Below are 13,893 nucleotides of genomic sequence, written 5' to 3'. Positions count from 1 at the left end.
CCCTTATTCAACTTTTTAAAATCTCCAAAGGCCAAATACACTGCCTGATAAGGCATAGGTAGGTATTGGACTGTGCTCTTTCTTTTTAATTAATGAATGGGAAAAAAAAAAAACTTGGTCACTAATTAAGTAACTGATTCATGTAAAATACAAACAAAAATATCTTACCTATTCCTGGTGTTTTTAAATTATAGTATATATTTTCACAGCCAAGTCAACTTGTTTCTCCTATAGTCTACTTCTCCTACTAGATTGATTCCAAAGATTTTAGACTATGATAGAAAAAATAAATATTCAAACAAAATAGTTTACATACTTTTTTCATTTCCAATGCATATGCTTCTTTCCATTAACATCCCGCCTTAATCATCTTTGAATCTCTAATGATCCCTATAGTTTTTGGTATATAACATGTACTCAAATATTTGTTGAATGAACAAGTTATTTTCAAACTACTGTGACTTTGTTAGCATACTACAATTAATGAAAAAAGCTCCAATGCAAAACATTTTAATAGGCTGTCAAATATACAGTAATTAGAATTATCTAAATATCACTTATATAAAAATCGGTATATCACATTAGATGATTCTATAAAATAAAAACACAAATCACACATTGACAACAACCCCTGCAGTCCAAGAACCCCCCCATCAATAGTACAAATTACAAACACATTTTTAAAAAAGACATTGTTTAGACATTTAAACCAAAGTAACTTTGACTAAATACATTCATTCATCAAGTACAATAAATTTAGCATAGTCACTAATAACACACAATTTTAGGTGCAATTTCACATGCTTTCATATATCTTCCAGTTCAATTCCCACAGTAAAGTGTCTTTGTGCACACCATATCCATTTATATGCAGGTGCATCATACATCATACTCAAGACTATTTCACTTCATAATTAAACGTGTTAATATATATTGTAAGTGAATACCAGGCCAAAATTTAACCTCAGTGATGACAAATTTAACAATTAAAAATACTCTTTACAGTATATTCTAATTTGTTTAATCGCATGAGTACTATTTCCTCTTACTAAACACTATCAAAATAAGTAATAAGAATTTAAATATTAACTCCAGAAACATGGAGACTCCAACCTTCTTAAAATATTAACGAGCATTTTAAGTAACAATACAATCATTCTATAAGTCAAAAAAGTAATTTCATATTCATTGCCAAATTTAAAATACAAATGATTTGAAGATTGAGCCCTAAAATATTTGCAGTAAATTGTAAAGTACAATTTTTTAAATGTGCAGTAATTTGCTTGTGAATATGTAATGGAATGTTTTTCACAGTAATGTTATGTTAAAACACTATTCTACATGAACAAAGTAAACGTACCTTTACCAGCAAAAGTGAAAAATTAAGGCCTTCTAATGCTATCTATAATTATTACCTGAACTCAAATGTCAAATAGAGGTTACAATGCTGCAAAGTATTATTTTTAACCTCTTTAACATATTGTTAGTTGCTTCACCTCAACTCAATTATTACCTTATCTTTACACAAAGTTGAATGCTAGTTAACTTTATTATCTTTAAATAAGCATTTCTCCATATCTCTATTTTAATTTAGCCCCCAACCCACCCCCATCTAGAGAGAATGCTGGAAATGTAAGGGCTTTGCATCGCAATTATATATTCAGGGGTTAAAAATGTCACATTTATATTTCTGAATGAACTAAGATGCCTGGCCTCCATACACAACATGACTTGTTTTCCTAAAGCATTAATAGACAATTGCAACCTCTTTACATGACCAAATTGACTTTTTTTAATTGAAGTCTAGGCTATGAAGACATTACAGGATATAATGGAAGGATAACCAAGGCTACAAATATATCAAATCAAGGTTAAAGGCACTGGATAAGGAAGATTATTACAAAGCATTGTAAACAATTTTTAAAGCAAATCAAGTTTTAAAGTATCAAATGCCAAACTACTAAGAGCAAATGGTACTAAACTGATGACAATGCTTTAAAATAGTGGACAAAATTTCTGTAATTTCACAAATAAAATTCTTTCATTGTTCTACCATTTTCTTTCATCCTACATCATCTTTAATATTCCAAGTCCTAGAAACAAATATGTTTCCAGTTGCATGAAACAAGAAAATGGCAACTGCGATATCTCTGAAAATTAATTCTATCTGCTCAAGTTACATTATTAATTTGATGTGTATACGGTATAGAGATATGAAGAACATCATCTTGGAAATCATAAAATAGTAAATTATACTCAATTAAAATCATAAAAAAAGATCTTATTCAGTTGAACACAATCTAAAGTCCCACAACAGCAAATTGTAGTGTAAAGAGGCATAGTAAGTACAATTTCCAGACACATAAAACAAATAACGAATACTGAGTTGAAAATACCACATGCTCCATGTTACAGTCATTTAATACACACATTTTCACAACTGTTTCTTGAAAAACTATTCAGATAAAATATTTAGCATTTATTATCAATTTTAATTTATTTGAATCTATGTAACTTCATCCATATTAAAATATCAATTAATGTAAATACTTTATTATAAAACTATTGTACAATTTAAATTTTTATTAGAGAAATGTATTATTCACTATCCACAATTTCTTAAAGTCCTTTTCATGAGTGCATTCCATAAGAAATACACTAAAATCATTTATATTTCCTAGGGGGAAAAAACTACGGAATCCTATTAACCCAAACTATATCCTTATTATTATTTCTTGAACATTTAAATGTTTAAATATGCTTGGTGAATAGTGATCATTCATCCCCACAGTGGTAAATTTTAGCATAATGTTAAATGACTGGACTAGACAGTAAAATAGTCACATGTAGATAACACAAATAGATACTTGTTGTTACATGTAAGCTTACTTATAAAGTAACATAAAATGGGCATTGTATAACAGTGAAAAAAAATGTAAACAAACAGAATTAAATGTGAATCCCTTCCCTGAAGAACAAAAGATAAAAGTGTTTCTTGTTTTATTAAAACAAAACATTATCTATTGTATCAAAAAGGTAAGACACTGATTATACAAAACTAAATTTCCAAATATGGATAAAGAAAATGTGGAACTGATTCACACTTTATTGAACTAAAATGCACAAAAAATCTGATAATAATTAAATTTATTAAATTCATTGTACATATAGGTTGATACCACCCCATACAAAAAAAAAAAGTCTCTTGTTTTGTTAAGATTCAAAATAGTGTTTAAATTATATGAGCTTAAGATTTATTGAACCACTATCCAAATAACAACAACAACAAAAGTCTACACTGTGGGACAAAAAAAGTAAAACTAAAAAATTTCTATTAACTATGAACTTGAACTTCATCCCCATTTAGGCAGCAGAGAAAAATATGAAGTCCTTATGGAAAATACCTACACTGACTCTAAATAAAACATTTTAAATAATCAAATTTTGCTAAAACAAATGCATATGAATTTTAAAGGTATTCAGGCCTAATAAATTTACTAAGCACAGAATCCATAGGGCATTTGTTACTTTTTTTTGTGCTCAGGTACTTGCAAAAGTACACTCAGAGAGGGTTGGGAAGGTGAGATAAACATAAAATTGTGATACTTTCCTTCACACTAAAAAAAGGCCCTTGAATTTAAAAGTTTAATTTGCAATTTTGGGGGGAAAACAGTCTAACAGTTCACAAGTCTAAAACAATTTCCAGGAATATGGCAAAACTGTTAACTACTTAGATGTTTTATTAGTGAATCAAAGTGCAAGTAATGAAAACATAAACATTTAACATATTTGCAAATTTAATTTCAAAGTTCTGAATGTTTCCAATAACAAATAACTAGTTATTTTTTAAAAGGGGTGGATGTGAAACAGAGATAATACTTACAAATCTAATTTTTCCAAGAAAAATAGTACTGCCCCCCCTTCCATGAAGTTAAATTATAATTTCTCTCTTGAATATGATATACAACTGTTTTAAGTAAGAATGAAACAGAAGCATGAATTTAGACATGTACCAAACTCTGTATGACGTACTAATATAGACACAGTATTTTTGATAACACTCACAATACTGGATGTTGTCCTTCACTGCTTATTAGAATTCTGAGAAACACTTTTTAGCAACATATATTCATACCACTGCTTAACTAAATGGGGACACATAAATACATGAATTGTAAAAGAAAAAAACTCTCAAAAGTTATTTAAAGGAGAAATAAGAAGAGCTTCAATCATCCACCTTTTTGAAGCTGCAGTAAAAGGTATTATATGGTTTATAATACTTGTCACAATGTAGTAAAATTCCAATTTTCCCATAAAGATTTTAAAAGAAAAACATTTTGTTCCTTGCAAATAACTTCTCTCTTCCCTAACCTTGGCAAGACTAATTCTTAGTGCCCTTAATGTCAAGATTTTTGTTGTTGTTGTTGTCCATTTCAATGATCTTTTTCAAGAAGTATTTTGAAATATGTATATAAATGGAAATTAAAGTGAAAATCTGCTTTTGGAATACAATGATTCTAAACCATTTTACTTCTAAGAAGCACCTTTTGATATGCTGGTCTGAACTTTTAATATAAAACCGAAACAGTACTTATTTCTGTAGAATTTTCTCCAGTTTTAATAACTTCATACATAGCAATACTAAGGATATCAACCTGTGCTTTCTAGATTTTTGAAAGTGTTCTAATAATGTAATGAGTTTAGATATGGCTCATTGTCAAGGATGGGTGGACAGAGATTTCACAATAAATTGGCTACAGAAAGCTAACTAAACTCGTAATGACTGAATAATGGTTTGCATTTTGCTTAAGCCAAATAGATGTTTAAGCCACGTACCACCACATTCCCTGCTTAACATTCCTAAGTTTCTTTATTGTTTATAGTTTTCTAAAGAACAAATAATTAGTTTTCCTGAGTAAGATTATAAAAAAGTTAACCCTTCTACCAAAAGTATAAAGACAAATAAAATGTAGACTCACAATACAAATTTTTTACACAGCATTACAAGTGCAGTTATTAACTGCTGCTCTTCATTATGATTGCCCCACCCCTTTAAAAGATTGCAGCAAAGGATTCAATTGTCTAAAATACTCTGCAGTACAGTAATTAAATGCTTTAGCCCATAAACATATCCCTCATCTACTGTGTTGCTAGGGAACACATGAGCAAAGTCTATCATTCGCACTTCTACTTCCGCAATCTCTTGACAACCAGTGGGAAGATGGTAGAAGACTTTTTCCAGTTGGGAAAGTACGTTTCCATTTAAATGTTCCTGTGACATGCTTTTCCACCCATTGTCTTGCTCTATATTTTCAACTTTCAACGAAGTCTGACTGTGATGCTTTTTTGAATACATTTTTCTGTGGCGAGCATACATTTTGGACAAGCTTTTGCCCACTGAAGCCTCTATTTTTCCATTCGCTGTGGAACTTAACACATGAAAGTTATTATTGTACTCTAGTACATCTGTGTCTGAGAGCTGTCCTTTGGACAAAAACTTTTCTGCTAAAGTTCTGTCATTCAATTTTGCAGTAGTTGGCTGAGATGAACCTTCATAAACAAACAGTAATGAACTTGCATAAAAGTTAAGCTGCTTCTGGCTTTTAAACCACTGCAGAATATTCTCAATCTTCTGAATACTGGCAGCAATAGCATCTTTTCTTAAGCAGAATCCATTATGAAAAAAACGGGAGACTCCTATAAAAAGGAAAATACTAGCATTATATTGAAATTATGAAATAACTATCACTTGGGAAGTAATCTCATCTTAGATACAATTCTTTAATTTTCTCCCATCAGCCCCTGCAATTAAGTGAACAGATAAGAATTCTAGTCAAACACAAAGTCTTGGAGCTCAACTTAATTCCTGGTGAAGATGTTCTTGCTAGAAAACATATAAATGACACATATGTAACATGAAATACCTTATTTAGACAAAAAATTTACTACAGGTAGACTGCTAGTTTAGTGCTCTCTCTACACATTCTCTTAAGGAACAGGATTCCAAGATTTGCTTCATTTGCTATGAGGAATTTTACAGTAAGATTACATATTTGTTAGAATCACATTCAAGAACTAATCTAGAACCTTGAGTCAAATCATAACCATTTTTAATGATGTCAACAGCCCGTTACCAAAATACCAAACCATAACTGTACTTAATTTATGTTCTCGAAAATATTTATTAAATCAGTCTTTTCACAAAAGTTGAGCTCACTTTGGGGACTAGTACTACTCCAAGTTGAGTATGTTATTCAAAATTGAGACGTTTACATGTTTTAACCTATCAGATTAGGCCCCTTATAAAATTATTTATGCATATTTTATCATATTGGGGAATTTATGGATACATGTAATTAAATTTTGCTGTTCCCCTACTTCGGGACAGAAACTGCTAAAAAATAGTCATATTAGCCTGAGAAATATTTTAATAAAGAGCCAGTCTGGGGATTTCCCTGGCAATCCAGTGGTTAGGGCTCCATGCTTCCACTGCAGGGGACATGGGTTTGATTCCTGGTCAGGGAAATAAGATCCCACAATCTGTACAGCATGGCCAAAAACAACAGCCAATCTGAATATTAGCTTGCTATTGGTTAAGTATACCAAGGCAAATACTAATTGTTAAGGGCACACTATAGATGATTATTTTGTATACATAAAATAAAAATTCTTCAAACTATTTACATCACTCTTAAGTTCTGCCCCATCTTGGATAGAGCTAATAATAAACTTTAAAGGAATATTATTTCTGGAAATCTGTGCTATCACTGCTTTTATAATATCTTGGCCATAAATATTTTAGAAGCATATATGTTAAGACTTTATTGTGAACTGAATCATTATACCAAAGGAGAATTAAAACTGAAATCACTTTAGAATTATTTTGATAACTGTGTAGTAATAAAAGCAGTAAAGTATGGTTTTTCAATCCTTACCATCCTTTAGAGTTTCTTTTGTTAAGCTTCTTCCATAGTGCTGGTTTTGTGTCTCATAGCTATCAGAATGAACATGATAAACCTGTCAGAAAAAAGCACTGAATATTAAATACTAATACTCCTTGACCCAGGGCTGGGAGTGAGGAGCAGTGGACGGAATCCCAGCAATGCAAGGATGGTTAAAGATGGGAAGATCTACTCATATAATTCATTCTAATGGCGTTAAGATGAAAAAAAAAAACATATTGTCTTATCATGCTGAAAAGGAATTTAGCAAATTTACATACACTATCAATGAAAACTCTTTAAAAACACAGATGAGTACTTCCAATATGAAAAGAATCATCCATCTCAATCCACCAAAAGTTAGCCTCAAGTTTAAAGTAGAAATAAGGAAGCATCTGTCCTAAAATACAAGAAACTTCCACAAAAAGTACTTTACCACAATGTGTTTTATCATCATTATTACCTAATATTGTTCTGGAGTTTCTAGCAAATGCAAATAGATAAGAGAAAGAAATAAGAGGCATAATAATTTGAAAAGGCGGCAACAAAAATATTACTCTTTGTAGATAATGGTTGTATATTGGAAAATCAATTTAAAAACTAACAAAAACAATAAAAACTTGAAATGGTGACAGTACAAATTAGTAAACAGAAAATAAGCTTTCATATATACAAACAACTGGCTAGAAAATGTAATGGAAGACCCTACTTACAAATCAAATAAAAAAGAAATAAAACATAGGAATAAACTAAAAAAGCCTAAGATCTATATAAAGACGTCTTTAAAACACCCCTAAGATATACACATAAACACATACCCATGTTCTCAGAAAGGAAGATTCAACATCATAAAAGATATAATTAATCTAGAAGTAAAATCAGATTATAATAAAACACCAACAATTATTTTAATCATATAAGCTAATTTTAAAGTTCATATAGAAAATCAAGAATTGCTAAGGAAAATCCAAATAAGATCAGTAAGGAGGGACTAACCTTGCCATCCTACTAGATATTAAAACATATTTTATTTATACTTTTTCTAACTTTACTGAGGAATAAATTACAAGTATAATTGTATATACTTAAAGTATACAATGTGATTATTTGGTATACATATACATTGTGGAATGATTACTAAGATCAAGAAAATAAACACATGCATCACCTCATACAGTTAACTCATTTTTAGTGTATGTATGCAGTGAGAATGCTTAAAACCTACTCTCAGCCAATTTCGAGTATACAATATCGTATTATTAACTATAGTTACCATGCTATACATTAGTTCCTCAGAACTTATTCATCTTATAACTGAAAGTTTGTACCCTCTGACCTACATCTCCCCATTTCCCCCTTCCCTAAATCCCTGGAAACCCCCATTCTATTCTGTTTCTATGAGATCAGCTTTGTCTTTTGGGTTTCTTTTTTTGACTCCACGTATAAGTGCTACCACACAGTATCTGTCTTTCTTTGGCTGGCTTATTGCCTTTAGCACAATGCCCTCTGGTTTCATTCATATTTCCTTCTTTCTCATGGCTGAATGATATTCCATTGTTTAAAGAGGCACATCTTCTTTATCCATTTATCTGTAGACAAACACTTAGGTTGTTCCGATATCTTGGCTATCGTGAATATTGCTGCAATGAACACAGGAGTGCAGATATCTCTTTGCGATAGTAATTCCATTAAAACGTACTTTAAAATCAAAAACATGAGAAGCTTGTATGTGATAATGGTATTTTAAACCAGTAGAAAAAGATGGATTATTATTAAATGGTGTTAGTATGATTAACTAGTGATCTGGAAAAAACAGGTTGTATTTATAACTTATACCAGGATAAATTCCAAATACATCAAAGATCAAAATGAGCAAAATAAAATGCCTCCCCACCCCAAGAAAGAAGAATCCTTGAATAACTGATAACTAGGGAAGGCATTTCCAACTAAAACTCAAAAATTTCTACCACATACAATATGTTTTTTAAAATGTTCATAGTGTTTTTGCCATTCAGAAATTGAAAGACAAACAGAGAAAAGGTATTTGAAATTTATATGATGAACAAAGGGCATGTTTACTCTTATGGGAAAATGAACAACATATCTGAAGAGTTCACTGAAATCAAACAGCTCTCAAACATACCAGGAACACAGCCTACCCCAAAATTGTGGCAACCAAAAATGCCTCCAGACACTGCCAAATGACTCCCTGGGGAATAAAACTGCCCCTGGTTCAAAACCACTGCTCTAGATATCAGGCAGACTGCCAATATCTACCACAATTATAAACGCATACAAGCTCAGCAATTCCCCTCTAGGAGCTTATCCCATAAATACCCTAGCACACTGGTGGAATGAGGTAGATCTCCGGTTAGTCATTTGTAACATTACTTGTAAGAGCAAAAGACTGGAAACAAGTCAAAGGATCCATCAGAGTAAAATGGTTAAACTATAATACTGTGCCACTATGGAAAAATCTTCATGATATGTTAAACAAAAAAAAAAAGGCAAGATACAGAACAGTGTTCAAAGTAGGTAGGTTTTGCAATAAAGGAATACATATATGCAGCATTTACTTGTATATGTTTAAAATACTTCTGGAAGGATACACTGGAGAAAAAAATCACTATAATATAGTATCCTGTGTGCAAAGTGACTTCTCACTGTATATATTTCTATACTTTTTGGAGTTTGAGCCATATAACAATGTAGCTCATCAAATTTTAATTAAATATTTTTTTGTTTGTTTTTGTTTTGTTTTGTTTTTGTTTTTTTTGAGGTACGTGGGCCTCTCACTGTTGTGGCCTCTCCCGTTGCGGAGCACAGGCTCCGGATGCGCAGCCTCAGTGGCCATGGCTCACGGGCCCAGCCGCTCCGCGGCATGTGGGATCCTCCCAGACCGGGGCATGAACCCGTGTCCCCTGCATCAGCAGGCGGACTCACAACCACTGTGCCACCAGGGAAGCCCTAATTAAATATTTTTAAGAAGCATTAAGAATACATTGCTTTAGGGACTTCCCCGCTGGTCCACGTACTCCCATGCAGGGGACCCGAATTTGATCCCTGGTCAGGGAATTAGATCCCACATGCCACAACTAAAGATCCCATGTGTGCCACAACTAAGACCCGGCAAAGCCAAATAAATAAATAAATATTTTAAAAAAAGAAGAAAAAGAATACACTGCTTTAGAAACTGATATTTTATAACTTTCAGTCTGCTTCACTTTATTCACTTTCCGACGGTGACGACCTCCCCACGAGAACATGCCTCTCGCAAAGGATCTCCTTCATCCCTCTCCAGAAGAGGAGAAGAGGAAACACAAGAAGAAGCGCCTGATGCAGAGCCCCAATTCTATTTCATGGATGTGAAATGCCCAGGATGCTATAAAATCACCACCGTCTTTAGCCATGCACAAACAGTAGTTTTGTGTGTTGGCTGCTCTACCATCCTCTGCCAGCCTACAGGAGGAAAAGCAAGGCTTACAGAAGGGTGCTCTTTCAGATGGAAGCAGCACTAAAAGCCCCTGGAATCAAGATGAATGGGAAACCATCCCAATAAACACATTTTGGATTAAAAAAAAGTTAAATTAGAACCGTGTTACACCCACTTACAGCCTATTAAAGAAAGATAATTTATCTTGAACAAAGTGTTACTATGAATAGAAAACAGCATTTCATAAATACCAAAATTACATTTGACTACAAGAAAAACTATTTTTATAAGAACAGTTAATCATAACCAAAATGTGTTTAAAAAAATATACTCATGTTCTCTATGCACAGAAATATGTGTAAAAGAGGATTTTCAAAGTGACAGGTATTAACTAATGCTATGTGGCAATCATATGGCTATATACAAATGTAACAAATCAATATGTTGTACAACTCAAACAAAGACAATGTTATATATCATTTATGTTGCAATAAAAAAGGATGAAATTGAGAAATTAATAATCTGAGGAAATATATTAAATAGACACAAAAAACAAGTGAGAAGAATTTTCAAATACCCGGTCATGTAAACTAAAACCTAGGAAATGTACCAAAAAAGAGGATTCTCAAAATTGTCACCATTCTACTATTCAGGGATGTATTTTCTGAGCTAAGTTAGATTTCACATATGAAAAATCTAAATTTCACAAATAGACTAAAGCTAATTAGTTTCAGTGGGACTCCTTTATTGATATTCTCTCTTCCTCTATTTACTTATTTTTATTTATTCATTTATTTTTTTATTGAAGTATAGTTGATTTACAATGCTGTATTAATTTCAGGCATCTCTATTTACTTCTACTTTACTAGTTAAAGCTAGAATATAAAGAGGTCTGAGAATTTCTTCAGTCTCTACCAGTCCAGTCTTGGTCAATCACAAAGATATCTGTAAATCAAAAGTTACAGGGCTTCCCTGGTGGCGCAGTGGTTTAGAGTCTGCCTGCCGATGCAGGGGACGTGGGTTCGTGCCCAGGTCTGGGAAGATCCCACCTGCCGCGGAGCGGCTGGTCCCGTGAGCCACGGCCGCTGAGCCTGTGCATCCGGAGCCTGTGCTCCGCAACGGGAGAGGCCACAACAGTGAGAGGCCCGCGTACCACAAAAAAAAAAAGAAAAAGTTACAGTACCACCTTGAAAATATTTTTAACGGAATGGTAAGCTGGAAGACATGAGTAGGACAGAATAACAAGCAAAAAAAAGCTCCAGCACTTCCTGGATCATATGAGTTGCTTATTTTACAGGAACTCATGTCAGAAGCAAACCAATTCAAATATCTTTAGCAAAACACATTTCCTATTAACTCAAATCCTACTAATGGAAAAAAGAAATTTGAAGGGTCACTGTTATCCACTATTACAGAGGAAAAAAAGGTATACAAAAAAAGAGTCCGATTTTTAGACAATGTGATAACTAAAGATCAAAAGAGAAGAATCTTTTCACCCAGTAATTAGGAATCAGTGATTAAGAAACGTGACTTCTCAAGTGCAAATATTTCTTTGTCAAAAATTTAAGTTATCGCCAAAAATATACTGGAACATCCAAAATTAAATCATCTAAAATCTTGAATCACAAGTTTTATTTTTGTTTTTGTTTTTTTTTTGCAGTACGCGGGCCTCTCCCTGTTGTGGCCTCTCCCATTGCGGAGCACAGGCTCTGGGCGCGCAGGCTCAGCGGCCATGGCTCACGGGCCCAGCCGCTCCGCGGCATGTGGGATCTTCCCGGACCGGGGCACGAACCCCTGTCCCCTGCATCGGCAGGTGGACTCGCAACCACTGCGCCACCAGGGAAGCCCTTGAATCACAAGTTTTAAAGAAATTTCAGGTAACTTTCTACAAACTGTATTTCAATTACCTGTGGTTAATAAATATAATAAACCCCTACAGTTATATAGCATGTGTTTTCCGAGTCAATACAAAACTGGAAAATTAAACAACCATTCAAATAGTTAACCCAAAAGGATGCTATGTCAAAAAGCCAGGAAGTCCCAAAGCAAGCTGCTGATATATTAACTTCTCTCAAGTTTGATACTCTAAGCTAAAATACACCCCACCTTCCTACATATAGTATGCTCTAGTCACCTTACATAAACTCCTATTTCACAATATGCTCTGCTTCTTGGTTTTCTACCTATTATTTTCCCCGTTGCCAGTTCAAAATACCACCTTTTCCAAAGGCACTCTATACTCCTCTTTTTGTGACTCCCTTGTTCTTATAGTTCCTATTCAGTTTCTATCTCTTTTGTTACACATATCTTAATAAATCTTATTAAATCAAAGTGAGTCTTATCATCTACACCATCTTGGGATCAAGGAAATAACAGTATAATTGCTGACAGTCATTTAAAAATAAGGAATTCCTAAATTGGCATGTTCTTCTACCCACCAAACCTCTTCCTACTACTGGTTAAACATAACAGAAAAGTATGTTAAAACTGATATATTTGATAAATTTCAGTCTATTCAGTTATATTAAGGGTTGTTTTTGGTTTGGTTTTTTTTTTTTTAATTTAAAGGCAGGACTGTCTTGAAGGAGAATTTTTTAAATTTGGAACATTCATTCTAAAATTATTCAAGTCTATCTTTATTATTAGTCTACAAACCCACTGTGATTAAAAAGTTTAATGAATTTACCACCTACTAAAGAAATAACTATTTGAAAAAAATCCTAACATAACTCCTACTAAATTCAAGGTATGTCTCCCAATTTTAACATTCTAGAATAACATAATTAAATTTATATTCACATTCTCATTTATTATTTCACACTTCAATCATATCCTTTCTCAGATAAGTAAACAATATGTAATTATAAACTGCTAACTACTATATAAAGGAAGCCATGAAAACAAAAATAGGGGAACCCAAATTGATCTACAGATCCAAAACTATTCCTTACACCAAAATCCCAGCCAACACTTCTTTGCAGAAATGACGAGTTGATTCTAAAATTCGCATGGAAGTTGAAGGGACCCAGAACAGCCAAAACAATCTTGGAAAAGAAGAACGAAGTTGGAAGTCTAACAATTCCTAGTTTCAAAACTTACTCCAAAGCTACACTAATCAAGACAGTGTAGTTCTTGGGAGTTCCTCGGCGGTCCAGTGGTTAGGACTAAGTGCTTTCACTGCCGTGGGCCTGGGTTCAACACCTGGTCAGGGAACTAAGATCCTGCAAGCTGCACGGCACAGCCAATTAAAAAAAAAAAAAAAAAAAAAAAAGACAGTGTGGTTCTGAGAAAATATCTGCAAATCACACATCTGATAAGGCGTTAATATTCCAAATATATAAAGAAGTCAGACAATTTGATGGGACAATTTTTTGATTCAAAAATGGACAGAGGAACTGGATAGATATTTTGCCAAAGACAACATTCAAATAGCCAACAGGAACATCAGAAGGTGCTCAACATCACTAATCATCAGGGAAATGCAAATCAAAATCACAAGATACACTTCACACCTGTTAG

At 33.1% G+C, this 13,893-nt stretch overlaps 1 protein-coding gene and 1 pseudogene across 5 annotated transcripts in view; one reads left to right on the top strand and one right to left on the bottom strand.

Moving 5' to 3' along the window:
- Window positions 1–494: 494 nt before the first annotated feature.
- Window positions 495–13,893, bottom strand: part of IPMK (inositol polyphosphate multikinase) — a 41,940-nt gene continuing 28,541 nt past the window's right edge. For all 5 annotated transcript variants that reach the window (XM_022569460.3, XM_022569458.3, XM_022569459.3 and 2 more), the window contains exons 5-6: window positions 6,936–7,017; window positions 495–5,697 (exon numbers count right to left, since the gene is read on the bottom strand). In XM_022569460.3, the coding sequence (XP_022425168.1) occupies window positions 5,075–5,697; window positions 6,936–7,017 (705 nt within the window). In that variant the 3' untranslated portion in view covers window positions 495–5,074. The remainder of the gene's footprint in view (window positions 5,698–6,935; window positions 7,018–13,893) is intronic.
- LOC111172555 (small ribosomal subunit protein eS27-like pseudogene) lies at window positions 10,169–10,522 on the top strand (annotated as a pseudogene).

The sequence above is a fragment of the Delphinapterus leucas genome, chromosome 16, assembly GCF_059928025.1.
Source record: "Delphinapterus leucas isolate spDelLeu-1000000601 "Yukka" chromosome 16, BTC_Dleu_Yukka2, whole genome shotgun sequence".
In the NCBI taxonomy this organism is placed as follows: Eukaryota; Metazoa; Chordata; class Mammalia; order Artiodactyla; family Monodontidae; genus Delphinapterus; species Delphinapterus leucas.
This window is presented reverse-complemented; position numbering and strand designations above follow the sequence as displayed.